Source organism: Anser cygnoides, chromosome 21 (assembly GCF_040182565.1).
Source record: "Anser cygnoides isolate HZ-2024a breed goose chromosome 21, Taihu_goose_T2T_genome, whole genome shotgun sequence".
NCBI classification, from domain to species: Eukaryota; Metazoa; Chordata; class Aves; order Anseriformes; family Anatidae; genus Anser; species Anser cygnoides.
In genome coordinates this window covers 6,519,038-6,544,575 of record NC_089893.1, presented here as the reverse complement: position 1 = coordinate 6,544,575, position 25,538 = coordinate 6,519,038, and the positions used below count along the sequence as shown (strand labels likewise).

At 45.4% G+C, this 25,538-nt stretch overlaps 2 protein-coding genes across 3 annotated transcripts in view; one reads left to right on the top strand and one right to left on the bottom strand.

Annotated features, from left to right (window-relative positions):
- Positions 1–14,232, bottom strand: part of NCAPD3 (non-SMC condensin II complex subunit D3) — a 29,072-nt gene extending 14,840 nt beyond the window's left edge. For both annotated transcript variants that reach the window (XM_048063425.2, XM_048063426.2), the window contains exons 1-16: positions 14,076–14,232; positions 12,730–12,884; positions 12,155–12,317; positions 11,674–11,858; positions 10,668–10,844; positions 10,187–10,248; positions 9,834–9,921; positions 8,419–8,552; positions 7,632–7,704; positions 6,907–7,032; positions 6,476–6,728; positions 5,900–5,962; positions 5,641–5,724; positions 2,840–2,913; positions 1,820–1,954; positions 836–1,056 (exon numbers count right to left, since the gene is read on the bottom strand). In XM_048063425.2, coding sequence (XP_047919382.2) covers positions 836–1,056; positions 1,820–1,954; positions 2,840–2,913; positions 5,641–5,724; positions 5,900–5,962; positions 6,476–6,728; positions 6,907–7,032; positions 7,632–7,704; positions 8,419–8,552; positions 9,834–9,921; positions 10,187–10,248; positions 10,668–10,844; positions 11,674–11,858; positions 12,155–12,317; positions 12,730–12,884; positions 14,076–14,145 — 2,063 coding nt within the window. In that variant the 5' untranslated portion in view covers positions 14,146–14,232. The remainder of the gene's footprint in view (positions 1–835; positions 1,057–1,819; positions 1,955–2,839; positions 2,914–5,640; positions 5,725–5,899; positions 5,963–6,475; positions 6,729–6,906; positions 7,033–7,631; positions 7,705–8,418; positions 8,553–9,833; positions 9,922–10,186; positions 10,249–10,667; positions 10,845–11,673; positions 11,859–12,154; positions 12,318–12,729; positions 12,885–14,075) is intronic.
- Positions 14,233–14,335: 103 nt separating this feature from the next.
- Positions 14,336–25,313, top strand: VPS26B (VPS26 retromer complex component B). Its single transcript, XM_013188607.3, has 6 exons — positions 14,336–15,313; positions 18,714–18,870; positions 19,563–19,727; positions 20,493–20,668; positions 21,354–21,496; positions 22,092–25,313. The coding sequence occupies exons 1-6, from the start codon at positions 15,091–15,093 to the stop codon at positions 22,236–22,238; spliced, it is 1,011 nt and encodes a 336-aa protein (XP_013044061.1). The 5' UTR covers positions 14,336–15,090; the 3' UTR covers positions 22,239–25,313.
- Positions 25,314–25,538: the final 225 nt, after the last annotated feature.

Sequence of the window (25,538 nt, the reverse complement as noted above, 5' to 3'; positions counted from 1 at the left end):
CTGTTGACTAATAAACATACAGCTGTCTTTGATCAATGTTGTGTCCTTGCCATACTGTGTTATCCCATTTCTTCTGCTTCATCCCACAGCGTTCTGCAAAAGGCAGAATAACTCTGTTTGTCATAAGACAAGTAACATATTGTACATCAGAATTAATAAAAGGAGATCTTCTCCTTTCTTTATATACCCTCTCTTCCTTCTGTCATCAGAACACCTCCATTTAACATTCATGCTGCTATCAACACACCAAGAATAGCAGGTGACATTCCCGTATATGAACGCTAGAGTTCAGGGAGACTGCACAGGTAACAAGAGCAAATAAAAATACTTGACACAAAGCAAAACTACACTCTCCTCACCAGCTGCCAATGTGTCTGTTTGACAGTTCCTCTGTCTTAAGAGCTGGCAGAGCAGCACAAGCAGCTCACAACGTGATAGCTTCCATCTCTAGCAGCAGTACGCTTCAAGCTGAAAATTCAAATAGCTTAAAAAAACCCAACCCACCAATAAATTTAGTTTCTTGCCCTTGTGCAGTAGACAGCTCATGCATTTAAATAATATGTAAACTGTGATACATAATGGTCTGTGGTCACACGAGGAATCGGGGAGCTGAGAGTATAAGCTCATGCTCCTATCCTAGTCCTCTGGTCAATAGGCAATTTCCTACTGTAAAGAAAAAGCTGCACATTCCAATACAATCAAAAGTTTAAAAAAAATATGGATTTTGTCCATGAATGCTAATGTACTAAAGGCAATAAAGACATCCAGGGCACTAGACAAAGTGCTGTTACGGAAATGCCAGCAAAACCCCCAATGCAGAGAGAGACACACTTACCTCAGCTCCTGGCTCTCCGAAGTCAAGAGGGTAAGGAGCTCCCATGCTAGAGCCTGCTTTTCATCTTCGCTCTGGAACTTCTTATAATGCTTTATATGCTGCAACAAGACCTGATCAAGGCAATCCAAGGCCTTTTCTTGAACAGAACTTTCAGTGTCCATCACAACAGGCACAACTCCGTGTAACCAGGCCTTCTGCACCAGGACGTTATCATGCTGAGACTGAGAGAAACGCACTTCATATTAAAAACATTTCTTAGTTATTATATGGTCCTATAGGCACAGGTAAGATCAGCAAGGACCTAGAAACCCTGAGAGTCATCTACCAACTTTTGAAATACATTTTAATAAGCCAGCATACTGCTCAACTAGCACTGTGATATGACAGCATATGGGACAAGGGAACAAATTTCCTTGACACCACACAAGGTATGATTGTAACTATGATCAGGCTACCTGGGGTAAAGTACTGTAATACTTTTTTGTTTTCTTTTTAAACCCTATAAATAATTGCAATAGTATCGCAATAAAGCTGTACAGCAGATGATTTAACACTAAAACCAAAGAGTTTTGATTAATATCAACCTTACACTCCAACACTAAGTTACTAAACCTTTGAGAATAAATAGAAGAGGAAAAATATTACAGTGCTATCATCTGCATATTACATCTCAGTGGAGTGATTCAGATTTTCCCCCCTGCTAACTTGAGAAGGCCAGCAACATAAGCATTTTCTCCATGACAAATAAATCAACAGTCAGGAATATAAATGTTTCCAACAGCTGGAAGCATCCTACATAAATCACAAGTATGTGTAAGTTATGACTTCAAGTCAAAAGATAATAAAAAAATAAAATGCAGTCATAAAACAAAATTTGGTGAACGAACAACTGATGTGTACCAGATTTGCCTGTGTCCTCCTCATTTCAACCTACACTTCATCCACCTCAGGTCTGGATAAGAGTTCATGGTATTTTTTTCTCACCACAAGGAGCTCTGTTATAGACTGCAAGGCCTGCTTCCGCACAGAAACAGCAGGGTCCCGGCAACGGTCCTGAAGAGTGGACAAATCTTCTGCAGTACAAGGGATCACTTTGTGTTTCAGGATGTTCATAAAAACCTGGAAGTCAAATACCCGCACAATTTTGCTGGGAATACAGGCCAAGAGCGCTGGGTAACAAATCAAAAATATATTCTACTCCCCATTAACTTCAACTAGAGATTAAAGTATCTCACTGAGAGCAAAGAATAATATTAATAATTTCCACGTACCGGGTAGAACTTAGTACAGAAAGCATCCTTTCAGTCATTCAGATTTTAAAACAGAATTCTGTATAGAATTAATGTCACAATTTCCCCTTGAAACTGACATTTCTCTTGCATGACTTATGTCTCTTACCCAGCGATAAAGGGGGGGGAACTGAAAAGCCTCTCAACAAAACAGTTATAAATCCTAAACTTGAGAAGCTCAAAACAGCCTGGGAACTGAAGGGGAAGAACTGGGGGAAAGAAGACCGATATAAAGCCAGTCAACAGCAGATGCATATTTAATAAAATGATGAAATTTTCATTGAAGAATCTCTTTTAAAGCTCATGACTTAATTAGAAAGAATTAAGCAACAAGCAAAGCAAGGCATTCCTCAAAAGGATGGTAGGTATAACCTAACGTCTGTTAACAAGGTTGAAACAAAATTAAGCACCCATTATGCCTGAGTTTATAAGGAAGTCACTCAAGTTGAATGGCTATTGACACTTGAAAAGAGGCTCTCTAAGTGATGGAGTAAGTGAATGCCAGCAAGAATACTAGAAAAAATTTGTCATCATGCTTGCATCGTTTACTTACGAGGAACTATTAAACAAGACCTTTTTAAGGCTTATAAACATTCTGTAGGAACAGCAAAAAACTACAGATGGGCAAACTGAATACGGTTTGTTATTGCCTGATTATTTTAACTTCATTCTGGGTAATCATGCAGAACAAGAACACAGGCAGAAAACACTGTACCTGGAGAGCAGATTTCCTCACGTTGGTTTTCTCATCCCCAACTCTCAGTCTGAGCATGGCCACGATTTCCTTTCCTATCCAAAACCATGATAAAAAGAAATTATAATACCCACCTAGACAGACTTCCCCCCACCATTTTGCAGTGCTAACATGCAGTACGCTGTGCAGAAACAAGAAGGAACACGGCTCTGAACTTGGCTGAACAATAATTTGTTCCCCAAGGCTTTCAGAGGCAAGAGATTGGGATGGAACAAAGCACAACAAGAAAAAAAAAATTGGAAATAATCTTGGGTTCTTTGCAGCTGCCATTCTGCCAGAGGAAAAAAAAATCAAGTTCTTTAACTTTGAAAATAAATCCTAGGACTTATTACAAAAGAAAGCAATGTACCAAATCATTCGATACACACAGCAAAAAGAAATTATTTGTAATTTCCAATGCATCTATTTTTCTATATACAAGATGTTAGGCTACCTTCAAAGCTTGAAAGCTCATCAGACAAATCATGCAAGGTTCCAACAAAAGTCACAGGCACAAGTAACTCTGCCATCTGTGGGAAAACCACACAGAGTAACCCATAAATGGATCCGCTACAGACCCACAACAGATCAATCAACTTGTATGCAAAGAGCTCAGAATGTCTACAACCTTTTCTGAGTTATGCCTCACAGCTCCACACAGCATAAAGTACTAATACATGAACTACTCTGTTTTACAGAGGGGAAACCACTCCATTTTGGATCTGACTGAATTCCCTGAGTTTGCAGAATGGCAGATGCAAAAAAGAGCCCAGGAGTTTGCAAGGAAACCAGAGCACATCCCCCTCACTAAACGGAAAGTTAAACCTTAAGTTTTACTTTTCACAGCCATATTTATACATATTTCTGCACATTCTCAGGAAAAATACATTTTACTTTATAATAATAAAATATTTTATTAACTGACACACTACTGAATACATAAAGCAACAACTATTTCTCAGCTTTTGAATAATTTAAGTGGACTACTGACAATACTGATCTCAACCATTTTACTCTTGCTTTTAAGGCTTCTATTTATTAATACTTATTAGAATTCTGGCAGTAAAAGATTTCCTAAAAATATGCCAAATCTGGTAACCTGTTACTTTGAGAGATTCATCTGGAGGTCTACTGCGTTGCCGTTAAAAAACAGGATTAGTCACAGGGAAATAACCAACAGTAGTTTGAAAGTAGGCTTTTACCAAAGGAAGCAAAGGGGTTTTGATCTGCATGATTAGTACTTTCTTAATTGGCAGGTAACTACAATTGCATCTTCCTCCTCAGAACAGCTTGATGGAAAAAGCACAGAACCTTTTCGCTGCAAGACTTTGCCAAAGGAAAAAAAAATTCAGCTCCTGTGAAGGTGACCAAATCTGCTAAATTAGTCACACTTTGACAATTGTCATTGATTTTTACTCACAGTGACATAGGAAAAACAAACAAAACCCCCCTGAGTCCTAAATGGCTGAGAACTAGCAAGGGAACACACTGTTTATGCACTGTCGGGCACTGAATATTCTGTAGAGCACACTTCACCCTGCAGATTATCCCTACCCTTCTTATCTTTGCCCTTGTGCATATAGTGAGTTCTGAATATCCTCAGCTAAGATTTATTTTGCTTCTAAAATATGAGCTGTTTGGTCTTCATAGAAATGCAAAATGAGCACAGGCATAAGCCAAACAAGTGTGTGCCAGACAGCTTTGCTAATGCACCTTGACTGACTCTGAGAGCACTGTTTCTCAGCTATCCTCTTGAGCCACAGACAGCCTTTCTTCATCCAATCCTTTTCTTAATTTGTTTTGCCAAGTGCCAAGTGTATGCTCAGCTGGGTATCGGATACAAAACCAGGCATCCTCTGCCACACAGAGCTTGCAACTAAACAGGGAATGCACAATACCTTAAGTGGCCCGGAGGACGTTTCTATCGGAGAAAGCAGATTAATGAAATTTATCAGCAAAATGTTTTAAAAGAAAGCTTTCAATAGAGAAAAGAGGAGCCTGGCTCCCGGAGATAGGGAGAGAGATCCCACATGAAGAGCAGCGTGAGAAATGTAACAAAGACACAAGTGCAGGATGCGAACTAAGCAGTAAATTGAATTGTCAGCAGTTCAAGAGAGGTGAGCAGCAAGAACCGAGAGCAAAGATACCAGCAGAGGCCTAAAGGTTAGGAAGAAGAGATTTTACGTTGAAGAGATTCAAAGAAAAATCACGGCCACAAAAGCCAACTTCTATGCTGATTTCATGCCATCAAGAAATTAGAACCATTGGGTTGACATTCTGCATCAGTCCATTTAACCTCACGCTTTGCTTTCAACTCCAGCCAATAGCTGATGCTGCAGAGAATTAAATTCTTCCTGGCATCACAGAGCTAGACAAAGGTGCTGTGTTTTATGCAGCGAAAATATATTAGTTCTTTGTGCGCTGGAGCAAGAGATTTAATTACCCTTAAATTTATGGAGTTACAAGTATTATATCCCACATCAATTACCATCCTTTTTGGAAAGGATAAATTACCTGCTTTTCAACAAGTGTTGCTACCACATTAGTACAAATGAACATCAGTATTTCACGATTAAATGTATTTTCCAGACTTAAGTGGAAATAGTATTTCTTTATCGCTGGCACTTCCACCCCCTTCATCACCCGTAAGTGGTTTTTAACAGCTCTACAGAAAGATCTCTCTGCTTTCCTTGAAAAATGGACAATGAACACACTTCAGAAAATCTAATTTCAATTAAAGTTTTGAAAAGCTATCTGAAAAGGCCAGTATAATTTTGATGTACCATCAAGCTCAGCAGTATCGTTGCCGCCTGTCAGCTCAATAGTTTTGAAAGTCGGTAGGGTCTTCAGTGGATTGTTGGATGTAGCTGAAAGAAAAGTTCAAAGTTTAAGAATAAAAATGGCTTACGTTCAACTCAGCAACATGGCTCATTGTTACACAGAGAGTTTTGTGCATGCCCTATGTTTTATAGGCACACATATTTTTAGAAAATGGCAAGCCAAGAAAAGTCTGAGGCTTATCATAAGAGAATGACTCTATACCTTCTGCACCGGTGATCAAACTTGCACTGTTTGTGTTTGCTTCCAAGACTGCATGGTCATAGGCTGCCAAAAAGAAATAAAAAAAGAAATTAAATGAATCGTTTTCATTCAGGATATTCTGTCGTTCCAAATTTCTGCAGGCAAGTGATCTAACCAGTGGATGCTGTATGCACACTTCTGAGTTGTGCCATCTGGCCTTTACCAAACCTGAGGGAGTTCAGAATGCCAATCACGAAAAACCAAATTTAGCAGAGGTAAAAGGCAACTCAAGACTTAATCAACTAATAGACAAGAATTAATCTCTTTCTAAATGTACAATTTCATTTTTTGGTAAATATCTGCCAAAGATACCTCATGCAGAAATCTATTTAGAGCAGATATGACAATGCATGCCTTCCAAATATAAGGCTTCACAAGTAACAAGACTCATCTATTACTTCTCTTTATGACACAACACACGAGGGCACTCAGTGCAAATTTCAAAGAGCCTGACAACTAGTTCTACTGTCTCCCAATAATTACTCCCCAGAAAACTCCAGAAATATTTTAACTATTTAATTTACCCATAATACTTACAGCCTTGTAATAAATCCTGTATACTATCCAAGGTAGCAGCACCTTTCATTTCCAGACAGTGGGCAAAACTGTTTAAAGCTTTGCTACGGACCACAGGTGCTTTGTCTGAACACCGGCCAAACACCATGACCTGTACTAAAAACTTATGCTTTAGAAACTTCTGCTGATCCAGAGACAAGGAGAGGCCTGAGTTTCTCTCTGGCATATCCAACAAAGCTAAAACTACATCAAGAGCAAACACTCTGTAGGAAATCTGAAAGAAAAAATGCACAAGGTGCTGTCAGTATAAGCAAAGGCACAGGTTTTACCTACTCAGTTTATCAAACTCTAGGTTATCAGCAACAACTATGCTATTCAGTACTGCTATTGAACTTTTCATCTTCACAGTACTGCTGTAGCTGAACTCTAGAATAGTAAGGAGATGTGCTTACTTTACTGTTGTGTGAGTATTTGTAAAGCCAAGCAATGAAGTCAGCAAACTCTATACAAGGGAGTTTATTCAGCAAATTCACCAAGGCCTGTGCAGCATATGTGCGATAATCAGCCTTATCTGGGACCTGAAAAACAGGAACAATCGCACATTACAATATTTCAGCGCTCTGCTCTAGAAGCCAGAAGGGCATTTTACAGCGTAAGAGAATTATTTGTTTATTTAATGAGGCAATATGGCCACATTCAGGAAGCACTGGGATAACAATCACAACTTCCTTGGTCACTGCTTCAGCACTCACTCACACGCAAAGTAAATTCCCCAAAGCAGTGGTGGAGCTTAGATTAAATCAAGAGACAGTGTTTCTACATGGCAGTCTCCAGATGGTTAGCTAAGAAAGAGCTCTCCTAATCCTCATTTTCCTCTACTAAAACAGCGTTAAAAGCAACTGCAAATTTCGAAAGGCCAGAAGTAGGGTACAATCTATTGTAAATGAGGGGAGGAAGAGTCACTATTCTCCTAGGACATGACAAGATTTTGAAGATATCTGAGAAATCCAATAAAGATTAACAAACAATATGATCGGCCCGTAAAGAAATTTGCAGACAATGAAAATATTTTAATTCCTTATAAAACATGATGAAAAAAGGATCTCCTAACTGTTACAGATACTGCAATATATCCACACACAAGTTCTTCAGCCCAAGATACACCAGAGTAGCATACCTTGGTGCAGATATGTTGCAGTAATATTCGAAGAACAGGAAAGGCAGCTTCTTTCAGCTCCTCTACTACAGAACTGCGCAGAAGAAAAAAACAAGCACGTTTTAATAAGGCTGTTTATATAACAGAGCAAAAATCAAGTATAGGATGTTCCTTTTGAAGTGCATTCTGAAAGTCAGGAAAGGTGCACATGCTGGAATCACTTGTGCGAGTGTAAACGATACGGTCAGAGAGCAGACCTACTTACTTTATACATAAATCTGCCTTTGCAGGCAGAAAACATTTCTTCCAGCACTTCCCAAGTAAAAGGGCAATATGAAAAGCTTCTTTATTCTTAATCTACTTATTAAATGTTGTCTGTGGATCTCTGCACAAACTATACTTTTGAAAAACACAGATCCCCACGAATAATCAAAGGCAAAACATCTTTAAGCAAGAGAAAGCAAAGAAATAAAGAGAAATGACCTCCTTATTAATATTTTATCTTCTTCACAATAATAAACTACAAAATAATAAGTTACGAAACCTGAAAAACTGAAGACACAAAGCAACAGACAGAAAGTACCTCCCTTCCACTCATTGTCACTTTTCTGTCAAACAGCTCCTCATTTTCCCTCCAACAGCAAGTTCAGCAAATTCTCATTACACAGATTTTAATTAAGCCCCAATTGCACAAACTTCAAAGTCAGTCCCACTTTGTCTCATCCCTTTATCAACCAAAGAGTAAAGCAAAAGCAGACAGAAGAGCAGACATACCCAGGAAGGGTAGTGCCAGAGCTCTGTACTTCACCTGATGAATTTTACAGCCTGATTCCTGGCACTGATCACAGCTGATGTGATTGTAAGAACCGGGCGTCTGGAACCTGCACCACCTTCCACCATCAGAATGACGTTGAGGATTCGTTGGAAGACACAACGAAGAACCTGGAAGGGAAAGATTATCTTCAGGTTCATCTTTAGTAGCAACTGAAGCAGACAGTAGCATACTTAACCAGGTTTACGAAATAATTCTCAACCAAACAAGCTTCAGTCCAAGTAATAGCACCTGACAAAACATGACCTCTGGCAGAATAATTCAGAAAGGACCCATCAATACACACAACTTTCCCAGCTGTAATGTTCTCATACATGTCCAGTAACACTTAAGAGCTTTCGAAAATTCTTTTTTTTTTTTTTTTTTTTTTTAAAAAACAGAAGACATCTTAAAATAAATGTTTTTACTGCCATGTGCACTAGAACTTCAGGAGTTTCCTCCCCGCCACACTTTCGGGACCACAGCATGCCTTGTCACTCACTGAGCAGTCTAACAGGAGAGATAAGGAAGATGAGGTCGGTCTGAAAAAGGGAATGACTAGATCTTGATACTACAGATACAAACTGTTGTGAAAAGCTTGTGCTGCATGGAGAAACCAAAGCGGTTGAAACACACAGGTCTAAGGCTGCTAAAGCCAGGCAGCTACTCAGGTACATATCAAGTTAGTGCGTACTAAGCTCCAGGCTTCCTTGACTAGATGGCTGCCAATACCCTGGCTTGCTAGCTCAAAGCTAGCTCAGGTGGTTTATGCAAATTCACCAAGCACAGCAGCACAGTCACACCCAGAGTTCAAAAGCTCCATCTATAGGAGCAGCGCACACAGGTAAGCAGGAGATGACACATCATGCTGGAGAACTTAACAAAATAAAAATGTAAAGCTGTAGACGGATTTCTGGTAGAACTGGATGTTCCATGTTGACACAGTGTTCTCTGAATTAGCATCAGCCCTGCTTACCAGTATCTGTGCACAATGCTTCCCCTGATCCCATCATGCTTCTCTGCTGCACAATCCAATGCCACAGCACACTACAGAAATAGTGCTGGAGCTCCACCTAGCAGGGGACGAGAAAATCCAGGCAAAGGCAGTAGCCTGGAGTTCTCTTTTTAAAGATTCAAAGATCTAATGTCACTGCGGCTATCCTCTGCTTTCAATTCATTTGTCCAAAATGTTACTAAAGCCCAAGACATAATGCACATGAAATGCATCATCCTACAAATAAAAGGAAATACACACTGGGGCAGAAAAAAGCATCTTGGCTGACATGGCAAACACACGTACGCACGTGTATAAAAGTACAAATACACAAGCAAAATGATGTGCAGAGAACGAAGGAAATTACTACTACTTTTCAATAGAGCATTGAGAATTCTAAAGACTGTCCAACTTTTACCTTATTTTCAGTACCATGCAGAGGGGAGCACAGTAGCCACAGCCCATAATAGGCCAGCTCAGGGATATATTTGGCTTGATTAACGTTCCTAAGCAAAAGAAGGCAAAGAGATGTCTTAATCTCTCATCAGAGAAACATTTACTACAACTGTTACAATTAACTGCGCTCACTGACTGGAAAACATTCAATAATCACTAAATGTTGTTTACTTTTAGCTAGGTGGAACATGTTCTAATTATCTCTTGTGAAAGAAATCAATGCTTTCATTTTGGTATAATCAGGATAATAACAACAAGCACTGAGGGCTTTACTTCTCCAAGGCACTGTATAAACATTCAGAATTAATTGCTCACATTGTTGCTGAAAACTCGAACTCGTGTTCCACCGGCTCAAAGTTTGTCATTTCAACAAAGATCTGCAAAGAAAGAAAGCTAAGCTTAGCTGATTCACACGAGGACACGATGTGCAGGCCTGCTTGGGTGCCAGAGCAGAGAACGTGAGCTCTGTAACTCTGAAACCATGGTCCCTTGCATGACGCAGAACATAAGCAGACCCCAAAATCCCCAGGCTCAATATTGTGTGTCTTTCCCCGGGGTACAGTGAGGGTTAACACCACAGAATGGAATGTGAATGGCCCAGCTGGCATCAGCCAGCAAGCACTAAGCATAAGGTACAGACACAGAGCAGGTACCCTGCCCTGAGATTTATAGAGAACAGTCTGTTCAGGGGACCAGTTTGTGAAAGGCAGGACTGCCAACGCTCCCGTGTCCATAGAGTGTTCTGCATCGAGTTTGTGGGGGAGGACTTAAGGTCCTGTGAGTACAATCTGATTACCTGCAGGCAGTTCTGCAAACACTGAGGTTTTTCTTTTAGGGAGAACCTACGTAGAAGTCTTATGAAGTTTTTCAAAAGAAGAAAGATTGATTTGCGAACTTGAAGAAGATCGTCAGTTGAAAAGTAAACCTCGTCAGGGTCCTCCTCCTCCTCCTCCTCCTCAAGTATCTCTTCCACCTGTATTGGTAGAAAAAAGAAACAGAACTGTCTTGTCCCACAGCAGTGACTGATCTCTTTTGCACATTTTGGTGCTTCAAAGAGTTCCCAGGCTAGGTCCTACAGTATTTCACATCCAAAATTCTAAGTCTTTTCGTTCAGATTAGTTAAATGCATTTAATAATGGCAAAAAAAAAAAAAAAGGCAGAAGGATGAAAGTTGGGTACAATGCAAGAAAGCTCCAGCAGAGCTTATCCTCATTCTGATGGTTTCAAATGAAAAAGTCCATCAGAACTGAAGACAATTATTCTAATATGACAACTGAAAATTCATCTTCTTCCCTTGCTTGTCATGACCCCTGGCACCAATATTCTCTCGGGATTTCTGATGTGTGATCCTCGGTTCCATTTAAAAATCACATAAGCATTGGAATTGGCAGCTGAGTACAGCTAACCACAGCATTCAGCCCTTAACTCCCTATCAGTAAGGAAACTCGAATGCTGTTTGCAAGCTTGTCACATATGAACTTGCAGATGTCCTGAAGAAGATGATATAAATTAGCTTCTCCCTTTGCTATGGAGCTTTCTAACAATATCTCACAGACAAATAAGCTTTACTTTTCTATTAGTCAGCAGCCAAAGAACTGAATTGAATCATCAGACCTCTGAAATTCCTAACAATAGATAGAGGATCAAAAGTACAGACCAACTGCTGAAGAAAAGGTTAAGCAAAAGAAAAAAAAAAAGGCCGAAAAAGAGAAATATCACACTGATCTAGAGCATAAATAGCTTGCCAACAATTTGCTCATTAATAGAGACTTTTATCTGAAGAGACTACACAAACATCTTACATTGGAGTTCCTATTCCTGCTTGGCTTTCCTTTCTTTCTATTTCTTCTTGAATTGGTCTGAGAGCTTTGAGTATGCGTCTTCTTTCTTTTCCTCATCAGGTTTGGTTCTTGAGGCCAGCTTTTTCTCAGGGTTTGAAGACATTTATCAAACATCACTATGTGGAACATCTGGCTAGCTATGCTACCTGCCCAGAAAAGAAAATGTGAGCCACCTTCTGGACAAAATACATAGAAAGCAGAAAATCACCTGGCCATCTCTCCATTCGCTTTTACATGAAGGAGATGGCAAGGACAGAAGCATTGTCCTGGGAACCTAAGAAAGATCAGTAGGAGAAGAAAAAGAATCATTTGAACAAAACCTATTGGTATCAGGTCCCACAATTAGCAATGACATTCTCCAGTGGTATCACTACCCGACTGCCCCCTTCCAACAAGGGATCATGTTTTATCCAACAATAAGGAGGCACATCCCTTCACTCACCTGGGATTTCGAGCAATAAGAAGTACAACCCAGCTGCATGAAGAGCATAAACCCTCTGCTGCGCGTTAGCTCTTTTATCCAGGCCCCCTTGGACAAAGTGGTGCAACACAGCCACAAGAGTGTTATGCGAGAGGTTGTTTTCAGCAAACAAGGCCCAGATACTCTAAGGCAAAACACAAGAACAGCAGTAAGAAAACCTGCAATGACCTAGCCCTCTACATGGACACCCACTCAAGAAAGACCTCAGATAAAATGGTTATCACAAAGGGCTTTCTCATGCTGTACTCTAAACATTCTTGTGAGCTATACTGTGGCAAGACATTTCCTTCACAGTTACCACTAATATTTTAACAGCTGCCACTGCAACCAACCACATGTACGTATTATGCTTAACAAAAAAAATACACAAGTGGTTTCCTGTGAAACATTCTGGTTTGTATGCCAGACAAGAGTTTTCTGGTGCAGTCTCTCAGAATATTTTTATAAAATTCAAGCCAGGATAACCTTGAATAACAGCAAAACACAGGACCTGTGTCTTTGCTGGGCAGTACGCAGCCCGGTGTGATCAGCCTTACCCGTCTGTTCTCATTGTCCACAACGGAGAACGGAGATAGAGCCTGGTAAAGCCAGGTGAAAGCGTTCAGCCCATCTTCTGTGATCTCTCCTTCTATCTTGGGGTCCAGAGGTTCAGTCTCTGTGAAATCTAGGTCCCAGACCGTGTTCACCCAGACTACAAGAAATGAAAAAAAAGAAAACAGATGTGAAGTTTCTTAAACAAACACATTGCATTCCAAGTAACACTCCAAAATAAACGTGGAATACAACAATTACAGCAGGGGGTCCTCAGAGAGGATCACAGATGGCTTAGGACATAAGTGCCTCCTCACTCACGTTGCTTCCATGCTGGTAAGGAGAAGAGAGAAGCAGGTGTGTTTGTGCCCCGACCACCCCGATGTCCAGACCGAAGGCGAGGGGGTTAAGACACTTTGGGGTGTATCTAGGCAGGTATCAGGATGCAGCTCCTTAAACTGTTCTGTGGATTTGCCTAAATAAGGGGTTGTGTGCAGTGTGAATACGTATTAAAACAGAGATTGGGCAGACCCAAAGCACCCCAGATACACACATAGTGGGCACAGAAAGAGTTCCTTAAATTCTTGTCTGTATTTCTCTAAAAACAGGGTTGCACATACATGCGAACATATGTTAAAGCAGAGATGGGGCAGACCCAAGGCACCCCAGATACACACAGGGGGAGCACACACATGTGGATGTACATTGAAATAGAGATGAGGAAGAAACAAACTCCCCCAGATACACTTACAGAGGGCACACAGAGCAGTTCTTTACATTGGTTTGGGGATTTCTCAGAAAGGAGTTTGCACAGTGCGTGAACATCTGTTAAAGCAGAGATGGGGCAGACCCAAAGCACCCCAGACACCCGCACAGGAGGCACACACACGCGAACATACGCTACAACACCGCTGGGGCAGTCCCACCCCCCCGACACACACACACAGGGGGCACACAAACCAATTCTTTTATTTTTTTGCCCGAATTTCTCTCAAAAGGGGTTCGCAGGTCCGCGCTAACAGACATTAGAACACGACCGGGGCGGACCCGGCCCCGACACAGACACACACACAGACACACACACACACACAGACACACACAGACACACACAGACACACAGACACACAGACACAGACACACAGACACACAGACACACAGACACACAGACACACAGACACACAGACACACACACACACACACACACACACACACACACACACACACACACACACACACACACACACACACACACACACACACACACACACACACACACACACACACACACACACACACACACACACACACACGAGGTGACAGCAGCGCCCAGCGCTCCGCTCCCCGCCCTCACCGCCGGGCAGCTCCCGCAGCCGCCATGCCGTCAGGGCTCGCACCGCCTCCGCCTCGGCCGCCGCCGCCATTTTGTTGCCGCCGCCCGGCGCCTTCGAACCGACCAATCGCAAGCAGCCGCAGGGCCCGCAGCCAATGGGCGGGCGGCATCCCGGAAGGGAAAGCGGGGAGGGGAGGGGCGGAGGCTGCGCGGCGAGGAGGGGTGGGGCCGGCGGGCGGAGCGCCGCGGGGACGGGCCCCGGGGCTCCGGGGCGCATGCGCGGTGCGGGCACCGGCCCGGGACAGCGGCAGCGGCGGCGGCGGCGTGTGGGGAGGGGGAGAGCGGGCGGCCCCGGTCCTGATCCGGATCCCGGTCCCGGTCCCGATCCTGGTCCCGGTCCTGATCCGGATCCTCATCCCGGTTCTGGTCCTGATCCTCGTCCTGATCCCGATCCGGTCCTGATCCGGGTCCCGGTTCTGATCCCTGTCCCGGTCCCGACCCGGTCCTGATCCGGATCCCGGTGCTGATCCCGATCCCGGGCCTGATCCGGATCCGGATCCCGGTCCTGATCCGGTCCTGGTCCTGATCCGGTCCCGATCCCGATCGTGGTCCCGATCCGGGTCCCCATCCTCATCCCGGCCCTGCTCCCGGCCCTGCTCCCGGTCCCGGTCCCCACCCGAACCCCATCCCGGTCCCGGTCCCCCTCCCAGCCCCCCTCCCGGTCTCGATCCCTGTCCCCCTCCCGGTCCCCATCTCCGTACCGATCCCGGCCCCCAGCCCCCTCCCCATCGCGACCCCAGTCCCGATCCCCATCCCTATCCCAATCCCGGTCCCGGTCCCGGTCCCCGTCCCCTGCCGCATTGCGGCCGCCCCCGTCCCGTCGGTGCCCCCCCTCTCTCTGCTGCCCCTTTCCCCCCGGCCGTCCCCGCCGAGCCCCCGCTGACCCCCCCCGGGCCCTGCCCGCGGTGCCACCCGGAGCAACGATCGCGGCCCCGCCGCTGCCCCGGGGCCGGCCGCCCCCGGCGGGACCAGGACCATGAGCTTCTTCGGGTTCGGGCAGAGCGCCGAGCTGGAGCTGGTGCTGAGCGACGGCGAGAGCCGGCGGCGAGTGGAGCACAAGACAGAGGAGGGCAAGAAGGAGAAATATTTCCTCTTCTACGACGGCGAGACCGTGGCCGGGAGGGTCATCCTCACCCTCAAGCACCCCAACAAGCGGCTGGAGCACCAGGGCATCAAGGTGGAGTTCATCGGGCAGATCGGTGAGCAGGGTTTGGATTTTTTTTCCAGGTCATGCTTCTCTTGTCCTATTTTCTTGCCTCTGCTCAGGCACTGACTTATCTCTAAAACACACGTACTCTGAGGCAGCAGAAAACTTGGGTTCCATCCTGCGGGTTCACGCCTTAGCCTGGAGATCCTAGCAACGACAGCAGTGAGGCGGCATTCAGCGGGGTGCCTGCATTCGCAGCTCCTTATCAATGCACTACGAGATGTCCGTTTGCCTTTATGCTGGGACTATTGATCTTGTTAGGCCTGCACTCAGTAGCAGCAGGCCGGAGGAGGGCAAATCGGGTGGTTTTTGCATGTAGATTTCACATCAGCAACCACACCGTTGCCCACAACGCGCCTTGCTCATGTCGATGGGCTTTCCTGAAGCCTACGGGCTCTGCTCCGCTGGTTCCATCTTCTGCTCTCATTTTCTTTGCATGGCTGACCACCCATCCTGGCACATTCAGGTGAAAAGTGTGGTTATCTGTGCGTGTAACCGACGCAGATCGAAGCGCTTCCTGCCTTCTTAGAGGAAAGGTAGCTGCCACACCCACCCTTTGAGCGGAGTGGAGATGTCAGCATTTCATGGATGTGTCCGAGACCCACAGGCCAAAATAAGTTAAGGTGTTGCTCATGATGTGGCCGTTCTCTGCTTGTGTATTAAATTAGCTCTGTGTGTGTGCGATACTTTCATCTGGGGCCCACTGGACTTGGGGTTAGAGCTGAACATGACTGCACGAGCTGTATGCATGCAACCTTTGCATTGTAAGTGGTGCAGTATAGGAAAGAGAACTAGAGATCTTTCCCACCTAGCTCTGATACTTGTTTCATTTTTTTCCTGGCCCCACTTATGCATAACGTTCCCCTTTTGGAGAGAAAGGGCAGGATAGCCCCAGAGAGCCTGTAAATAGTGGAGCGCAAGTGAGCCTGTTGATCAGGAGCTGGTTGTGGCTTCCTGTTTGATTGTGATCCTCAGTGGAAATTAAGCACAAACCTCCTGCTCCACCGTGTCTTCTCTGTGCTGCCTTGCCTGCTGCTGGTTACCCATTTCGGAAGACTTCTGAGACCTGTGTATTTGGAACAACTGCTTTAATTCTTACGTATTGTCCTACAGTGTGCGTGAGGAGCTGCTGTGTCCTTTGTTTTTACCCATCATGCTGCTTTGCCACGGCACGGAAGTTTGTGTTGCTGATGGCACTTCCTTAACGCTTTCCATTCTCAAACCAGCTTACTTTATGTTCCGACTTCCCACTGCCACAAGGTCAGTATGTATAGAAGACGATTTAACAGGCAAAGAGACCGAGACATAAACAGGCGATGTGTCACGGCGAAAACAGCTCTTTGCTTTGGGGTGCCAGAGTCCAGAGTGTGAATACAGAGCCCTGTGCGGCCTCCTGGGAGCGCAAAAACCGCTTAAGATTTCCCTTCACCTGCAGTTTCCATGTCCTGAGCATGCCACCCAAGTGTTGGCAGGGTGCTTTTTAAATCTGGACACCTTACAGCTCCGAAAAGCTGACATTACAGCTTCTACCTGTTTGAATTGTTAATGTCTTCTGAAATGTGGGAAACATCAATCTTTTTTCCTCAAAGCTGTGAAGTGCCAATCTCTGCCCTTCCGAGGTAGCAGAGAAGTCAGCGCACTGACATTTGCCTCCCCTTGCTTTAAATTTGATGGTTGCCTTCCGCATTGTGTGGGAAGATGATATATTCCTCTTATTATGTGGCATGTGTTCTGCCTGTCACATCAACAAGCGCTCTCCTCCCAGTGGACACATTCGGTGCAGGGAGAGTTGGCTTCCTTATGTCACCTGCCTGCCCAGCCTAAAGGGCTCGGTGGCACGTGCTCTGCGTGAGAGGTGGTCTCGTGCCAGTATTTCCATTATAGAGATAAGATGAGCAAGGGGCTATAAGAACCAGACATTACTTAAAAGCAGAAATCTCACTGTGCACCTCAAGGAGCAGAGAAACGAGTCTCACTGCTGCTCCTGAACTCTCGTAGTACCTCTCAAAAGCCTCCCGTGCGTGGTTCAGTGCTGACAGTGAACTTGTGCTTTTACAGTTGTCTGATGACTTAGGTTTTTGCTTTCTCATCTAAACGTATCAGATTGGCTAAGGCTTTACCTTTCTGAAGGACTGTGTGGGTGTCTTGTAGTCACATAGCTCACGCGCAGGGCTGGGAAGGGCAGATTTCATTCATTGATGGTTGTGTGTAGCACAGAGCTGTGAATGCAAATTGCAGAGCTTAAGTTTCTGCTGCTTTGGCTTACGAGAGAAAACTTTGTGGAAGCGCAGAGAGAATCGCTTGCATTAAATATGGAGCCTGTGGTCGGTTCCTGCAGACGTGGGAAGGTTGTGGGGAAGACTGAAGCAATGTGACCACATTAGTCACTTGAGCTGGTTTGAACAGTGCTCCCACAGGTGAACTCTCCTCCCTCATCGATGTTTGTGTGGCCATTCATTGTTATCTCAGGGGCTGATGGATGCACACGCTTGGGTGTCAGGCACTGAGCACTGCTTAGTGCAGAGGCGGTGAGGATCTCCACTGTTACTTATTTTCCTCAGTATGAATCAAGGCCGCTCAAATTCTTTGTTGTCAAAGAATTAGCAGGACAGCTGGAAGCCTCTTAGCCCTGCATTTTTGCTCTGTCACTGTTTGCTGTTCTAAAGATGCAGTGGTGTTTTTTTTCTTTTTTCTTATTATGGTGCCAATGCCTTTGGTCTTGAATCTACAGCCGTGTAGAAAATGGCTAGAGGGGGTTGCATGGCTCCTCAAACAGTCCAGACATAATTAATATTGATTATAGATGACCCATGTCACCCTAATGCAAGCTGATGTCCTGATTTATTGTAGGAGGTGAGGCCATGCAGACCTCTTCCCTCCTGTTTAAGGGATCTCTCATCATTTATGGAGCTGGGGAAGGGTTAGGAATAGATCAAGAAAATACAGCAGGAACCTAGGCTGTTACAAAATAACCCCTTTCTTGTACCAGACTTTGACATCATCTTCTGAAGAACTGCAGCCAGTTCAGGCATCCATTAATATGTGTGACTGCTGACTGGTAGAGTGAGCAAATAACTAATTAGCCTTAACCAGCAGCTTGCTTTTCCTGGCTCTCTACTGGCCTTGGACCTGCCACACATGAGAGGCTTGCTGTCCCAGCCACTGCAATGGCACGTGCTCAAGTTCTGGCCCACATCTGGCTTAGATGAAGGGCAGTGAACAAGCGCGGTATGTCGCAGCCACAGGCTCCCCTGGCAGGTTCTCTGAATAGTGGTAAAGGAAGTACTGATTTGGACAGGAGAGTTGCTTGTAGCTGAGAAATCTCCTGCGTTTCCTCACTGTGTCGCCTGGGATTGAGCATCACTGCTTAACGTGGACTTGCCTCTTCCTAGAACTCTACTATGACCGAGGAAACCACCATGAGTTCGTGTCTCTGGTGAAGGACCTGGCCCGTCCCGGTGAATTCACTCAATCGCAGACATTCGACTTTGAATTCACACATGTGGAAAAACCTTACGAGTCCTACACGGGGCAGAATGTGAAGTTACGGTGAGTCTCCCCTTTGCTGACCCCAGTTCCTGGTTCTCTGCAGCGTGCAACTACTGATGCTTTCCGTGAGGATACTGGAGTGCAGCATCTCTTCCCAACCGTACTTGCAAGTATATAATGCAACTCCAAATGAAATTTGGTGGGCTGAATTGTAAAAGGCTGTGTTTGAGGGCTGTACTTTTATAAGCTTGCATCAGGCTCTAAGGAACTTGTTTTGCCCCATTTAAGCGAGAAATCATCCCCTTCTGAATCTACCAAATGCTTTTCAATTTACGTGGTAATTCAAAAAAACAAAAGAAATTGTTTGCTTTAGTACCCCAACAGGGATATTTTCACCGTCTTGCAATCAGTCTTGTTGACTTTAATTGTGCTCTATATGCAAACAGATGCCTAGCTTGTATCTTGTTCATATGTTGCAAGCTGTATTTCACATCTCAGCACTCCAGTTGACTTGACATCCCCAAAATGATGCTTAGGTAACGCAGGCTTACAAATGTATGAAAGGTTAGACAAGTCTTAGAAGAATCTGTTTTTCCATTTGAAAATGCCCTTCTGTCTTTGCCACCATGGGGTGTTGGCTGCTCAGAAGCCTGCTTGAATAGCCCAGTGCAATCCAGTCAGCCCTGTGACCCTCACCGCTTCATCTCCGTTGCTCCCTGTGCAACACTAATAGAAGGAGAATTCCCTTGCAGGTATTTCCTCCGAGCAACTGTCAGCCGCAGACTGAACGATGTGGTGAAGGAGATGGACATAGTCGTGCACACTCTGAGCACCTACCCGGAGCTCAACTCCTCAATTAAGATGGAAGTGGGGATTGAGGACTGCCTGCACATCGAGTTTGAGTACAACAAGTCCAAGTAAGTGGCTCAAGAGCAGCCAGTGGCTGCGGGGAGTCATCTCCAAAGGACAGCTTCCTTTGGTGGCCTGAAGCACGTGTCTTGCTTGTGGTCCTCAAATGATTTTCTTCTTGCCTTCCAGCAGGGCTGGCAGACAGATCACAGAAGCACAGTAACTGGTCCTAGTTGAGGATCTAGTGGGTTCCTCTCCTTGCCCATGGATATGCTCTCTGCACCAAGGAGTGGGACACAATGGCTGTGGCATAGCGCGTAGCATGAGGCCATTGCAGTAACTTCTCATTTTCTGTATCTTTAGTGAGAACAGTATTTTCAAGTGCCTTCAAAGTATAGCACTGCTTTTTACTAGACAGTACAGCTGCAGTGGGACCATAATTCAGGCATGGAAGCAGGAACTGACACTTTTAAACTACTTTTAATGCATCCTTCCCAGCTGATGCTGGCAAATCTCCCTGCAATTTAACATTTGGGTTAGTTTTAAATGATCTAAGAGATTGGTTTGGGGGGCTTTGCAATCGCAGTCTGAAATTCTGTTTTTAGTTATCTGATCATGCTAAATGTTCTTGCTGATTTCCAAAAGACAGGAGGATGAAAGCTGAGGTACTGCTTACAGCAGCCTAGTGCAGGTGGTAGATACATCACCTGAGATTTACAGCTGGGGCCGAGCGTAAGAGCAAAGTGCCTGACAAGCGAGCTCCTGTTCTTTGGTCTGTGTCCTGGTCTGCTGCGCAATGTTTGACTGCGGTGCTTTCTTCCTTCACGTGCCAGGTATCATTTAAAAGATGTGATTGTCGGTAAGATCTACTTCCTGCTAGTGCGGATCAAGATCAAACACATGGAGATAGATATCATCAAGAGAGAAACAACAGGGACTGGACCCAACGTGTATCATGAGAATGACACAATAGCTAAATATGAGATCATGGACGGGGCACCTGTGAGAGGTGAGATGACAAATGAATCCGTCAAAATTCCTCTCCTGAGATCCGGTGGGGTGGGAATCTGAATCCTACAGTATCTTCAGTTGAATCTGTGTGGTCATTGGTAACATGCATCCCATTTCACTGGTGAGCTCATGGCAAATTATGTAGGTGATTAAGTATGACCCTCTTCCTTCTCTGGTAGGATGGGGGAATAGAGGCATGATAAGTTGCAGAGATTTTACTTCTTCCTTTTGATGAAGGAGTGGCAGAACCAGGAATGGATATAAATTCACTGTTGGCTTGGGCCATCAGTTGGCATTGCTTTAACTCGGAGCAGAAAGAGAGTGTTCTAGCTCAATGCCAACCTCCTGTGCCACTTGTTTTCCAGTTCCACTGCCTAGCAGAGTTACCTGCCAGAGAAAATGTCACTTTATTTGTTTTTTTTCCTGCAATGCAGGTCACAAATGATTCTCATGCTCTTAAAGTGGAGACAGGATAGCTATCAGCAAGGGCAGGATCTGGCTGTGGACCATACATGCTGATAGCTTTTTGAAGGGACTTGAGGTCTTTTAGTTCGTCTTAGTCCACTTGTGGGAACTGTCACAAAGTTTGATGTGCCCTAGTGAAATTGTTTTGCTGGTGCTCTCCCAGTTTGTATCTCCAGGTTCACATTCTGCCTGCGTTGATGCTTTTCTGCTCTTTGCAGGGGAGTCCATTCCCATCAGACTCTTTCTGGCTGGCTATGAGCTGACTCCAACGATGAGGGACATCAATAAGAAGTTCTCAGTGCGTTATTACCTCAACCTGGTGCTGATCGATGAGGAAGAGAGGCGCTACTTTAAACAGCAGGTGAGAAACAGAGCTGCCAGGTCTTGGGCCTGTAGGCTGCCACTTGGGATACTGTGATATAAGGGCCTGCTGGATTCCCATGGGGGAAAATCACATTCGTTAAATGAATATCCTTTAATTGAGTATCTTTAATGGAATATCCTTACTAGGCCTCTTAGAATGTGCAAAGAGGGTCTGGAAGAGATGGTGTGAGCAGGTCAGATGTGAGTGGTGCTGGGAATGGTGCATGGAGTGGTATTTTCCACTCTGTTGCCCTGCGTTGGAGCTTCTGTGGTTCACCTTACTGATTCTGACGTGGTCGCGAACAGCAACAGAACAGCTGCCGCAGGCATCAAGTGGGTCTGCCTGTGTGCTCAGATCCCGGGGAGGAGTGCTCTACCCAAATTGTCAGGAAGGCTGCATTGCAAGGCCTCTCCTTACCGTGGCGAGTAGCCTCATGCGTAGCTGAGGGTGAAACATGCCAGCGTGGGCAAGTTCTCGCTGGGTGCCCAGCAGCTGTGCTGTGCTCGGCAGCTTGGTTCAGCGTTTGGGGCCGGGTGGGGCCGGGAGCAGATCTCACAAGCCCTGACGAGCCCTGCTGGATGTGTTGCTACAGGAGGTGGTGCTGTGGCGGAAAGGAGACATAGTGAGGAAGAGCATGTCCCACCAAGCAGCCATCGCCTCCCAGCGGTTTGAGGGGACGTCCTCCCACACGGAGGCCAAGACCCCCAGCCAGCCTGCAGAGAACAACGGCCGGCAGTGAGAGGCCACGCAGAGGAAGGCTGCTGTGGAGCCAGTGGGGACAGCAGCGTGGAGGAAGAAGAAACACTTCAGAGACTTCATGAAAAAAAAAAAAATCCGTTTTTGACTTATTCCTTTCTTCAGAGGACTAGTAGGGTGCGAAGGGGATGGGAGGGCAAGGCAAGCTGGAGCACTGGTGGTGTGGAGTTGAAGGTACCTCGGTGCTTCCCAGTCATCTACATTCCTCTAGGGTCGGCTGCTTTGAGAAATGTGTCTGGAGGCTGCGGAGCTGCCTGATCTCCTCTCGGCCCCGAGACCCTTTCAGTGCGGCAGCGGGGAGGGAGAGAGCAAGTGAAGGCCAAATCTGCTGCTTCTTCTCAGCGGTATGGAGGTTGCTTGGGGGCTGTGTGGGATGGATGTTTTTCTTGCCTTTCTGAAATCTTCACGAGGGAAAATGACACGATGTTTAGCTGGAAGGTAGAGGATGGAGTCAGAGGCTGAGGTGCGGCCTACTTGAAGCTGCTTCACGTTATCGCCTTGCTGCCTCCCCTTCCTCTTCGTGCTGGTGGTGGATTCTTTGTCACAAGCAATTATATAACGGAGTCGAGTCAGCCCTGGGCTGCTCTGCTACACAGTCGCCTTGCTGGTGGAGCATGGGCAGCATGAGAGCTTTTGTGTCCTTGCTGTGGGAGCTCCTGACTGCCAGGCTGCGTCAAGGGGAGCTGTGGTGGTCGGTAGGAGGGAGCGAGGCGTGCGAAGGCTGTAGGATGTGGCATAGGCTGGGTGAAGGTCAGGAGGGAGCAAGGAGTGCTGCTGGGTGGTCAAAAGTGGGGGCAGGAAGGCTCTTGGCTGAGAGCAGCGCCTTCCAAGCGTTGTCCCTGCTTGAGTGTCCCTGAGATTCAGTCTCTGGTTGCTGCAGTCTTCCAGGTCCCAGTTGCTGCTGCAGAGCAGGCGCAGACCAGCCTCGAGAGGTCTGGAGAGCAGCGTTGGAATGTGAGAAGTGAATGGGGGCTCAGTGGGAGTGGGTTTGCATTGCACATACTGCCCTGCTCATGTCTTGTGTCCTTGTGACGGAGCAGGCTTTGTAGTAGGACAGAGAACAGTATAGAAATGTGTGTATTTTTTTTTGTTTGCTCCCTCGTGCCTGCAGGATGAGGATTAGTAATGTCAGGAAGTGGTTGCAGTCGCTTAAGGAGCTCATGGCTGGTGCATGCTGATAGATGAAGCCAGGCAGCAACTGGAAGGATGGTAAGAGTTTTCCACTTCCAGAGAGGTGTTCTGGAGGCCTGAGCTGAAGTCACCAGTGAGGTCTGAGGGTATGCCATGAACTGAGAACCTGAATCCAGTTGTGTGGTTTTTTTTTTAAATTCTAAAATAAGCTGCTTTTAGTCTTCAGCTAAGTCGAATCATGAGAACATTCCCAGAAGGGACTCACTCCTCCATTAAAAATTAGATGTGGCTTTGTAGATTTGATTGACTGAGTTTGGAGAATATCCATCCTGGTTAGATGCCCTTCAAAGAAGCAGGTGGTTAGACCTCCTACCAGATGGAGATACAAGGCTGCACTAAATGCTGGGATATGAGCTCCATCAAGTGGGAATTGTCTGAATTTCCCTGCGAGTTTGTGGCTCACTATGGTTTTGTCCAGCTTCCTTTTGACTCTGGAATGAACCTCCTCTGCCTCTGTCCTACAGCTGCAGGCAGAACAGTTTTCTTGCAGCTGGGAAATGCAAGCATCTTCTGCTTTGTTCAGTGGAATGGTGCTGGTGGAGGGAATGGGGTCTGGGTGGGAAGGGGAGCTTTTTATGTAATAAGACAGCTACTGTATTTCAGTGATAAATGTGTGTTTCTGCTTGCCAAAGTAAGTTATCTTTTACTCACCACGTGTAAGGTTGTGGTTTTTAGTAGAGCTGGGCAGTCTTGCTCTGTTGTAGAGGACACTAATGATCTCATCTCTGCTGAGTGCTCGTGTCACACCATGTTTCTGCTCTGTAATCATGAAGACTTGGCTTGCACTTCACATGAGAGGTCTGTGGTGTGGGCTGGAGCCGTGTCTTCCTAAGACTGAAGCAAAAGCTTACTTAAGACAACTACGTTATTTTGCCAGGGCAAGGAGTGGTAACCCACTGCAGGTCTCACACAGAAAAGGAATCTGGATATTACTTTGACACTCACTTATTCTACTCCCCCTCTATGAAGGGAGAAATCACCTGTGCTGTGGCAATACACAATCTTTTAGAGACAAATGAAGCTCCGATCGGGAGCCCCTGGGGATAGCAGACCACCTTTCTATGGCTAAGCTGAGCACAGCAACACCCTAACCACCCTCTGCTTTCCCTCAACTCACATCCCACCTAGAATTTTCTTTCCTTACGTATTCCTTTTGATTGTAGGCCATGTGGTATTAAAGAAACCCCATGGATGATGTCTCTGCATTCCAGGAGTGGTTTGTTTACTGGCCAGACAGCATCAGTACAGGATATAAGATAATTGTCTGACAAGAAAATGCGCTGTAAGGAGATTTCTGTTAAATATCTGCTCATCGCTTTGGGACAGATTGCTTGGAAAAGGTGCATGAGCCTACATGGTTGTTTGTGTTTTTTTGGGGGGGTTTCTTTTTTCCTACTTTGTGCCCCTCTCCCATGTCCCTAGCTGCAGAATCAGAATTTAGAAACAATCCCCACTTTTACTTAAACTAAATGGACCGTTCAACCTGTTACCCACTAGGCCCTCTGTTTGGGGAGGAACAGACGTGCTGAGCATCTTGAGCGAGAAGTTGAAGCATAAGGTCACTCCAGGACAAGGTACTATTAGAAAAGCATTTCATTAGCATGGTAAGGGGCAGACACTACCTGAGCTGCTGTGTCCCCCCCGAGCTGGATGGTTCTGCTCATTACTTGGGTCATTCCCTCTCTCCTACGCAGAGTCAGGCAGGGGGGGAGTGTGCAAGTACTAAACCAAGCAGTGCAACTTGTAATTAAGCCTCTGCTGTGTTTACATGTTTCTTAATTCGTCGTCTTTTCAATGGCTGTAATTTTAAAACTTGGGTTTTTTGTCTCTCCAATTAAAAAGAGCCAGCCTTGGCTGTCAAATGCTGTGCATGAGTTCGTCTCGTATGTTTTATATTGCCTGGCTTGGGCCTGTGGTTTTTTTAAAGGTATTAAGAAATTTTTCGTTACGCTCTTTCTTTAAAACATATCACTGTTGGAAGCTGTACTGGTGGAGGACCCACGAAGCCTGAAAATTAACAAGCTAGCTTTATTTTCCACTCTTTACCTGATGTCAGTGCTAAAGTAGCATGGGAAGTTTTGTACCTGCAGGA

Excerpts from the sequence above, each read along its gene's own strand:
- VPS26B (XM_013188607.3), top strand. The coding sequence starts at position 15,091 with ATGAGCTTCTTCGGGTTCGGGCAGAGCGCCGAGCTGGAGCTGGTGCTG. Across the intron at positions 19,728-20,492 it reads TTTGAGTACAACAAGTCCAA|GTATCATTTAAAAGATGTGA; the intron begins GTAAGTGGCTCA and ends TTCACGTGCCAG. Across the intron at positions 21,497-22,091 it reads GGCGCTACTTTAAACAGCAG|GAGGTGGTGCTGTGGCGGAA; the intron begins GTGAGAAACAGA and ends GTGTTGCTACAG.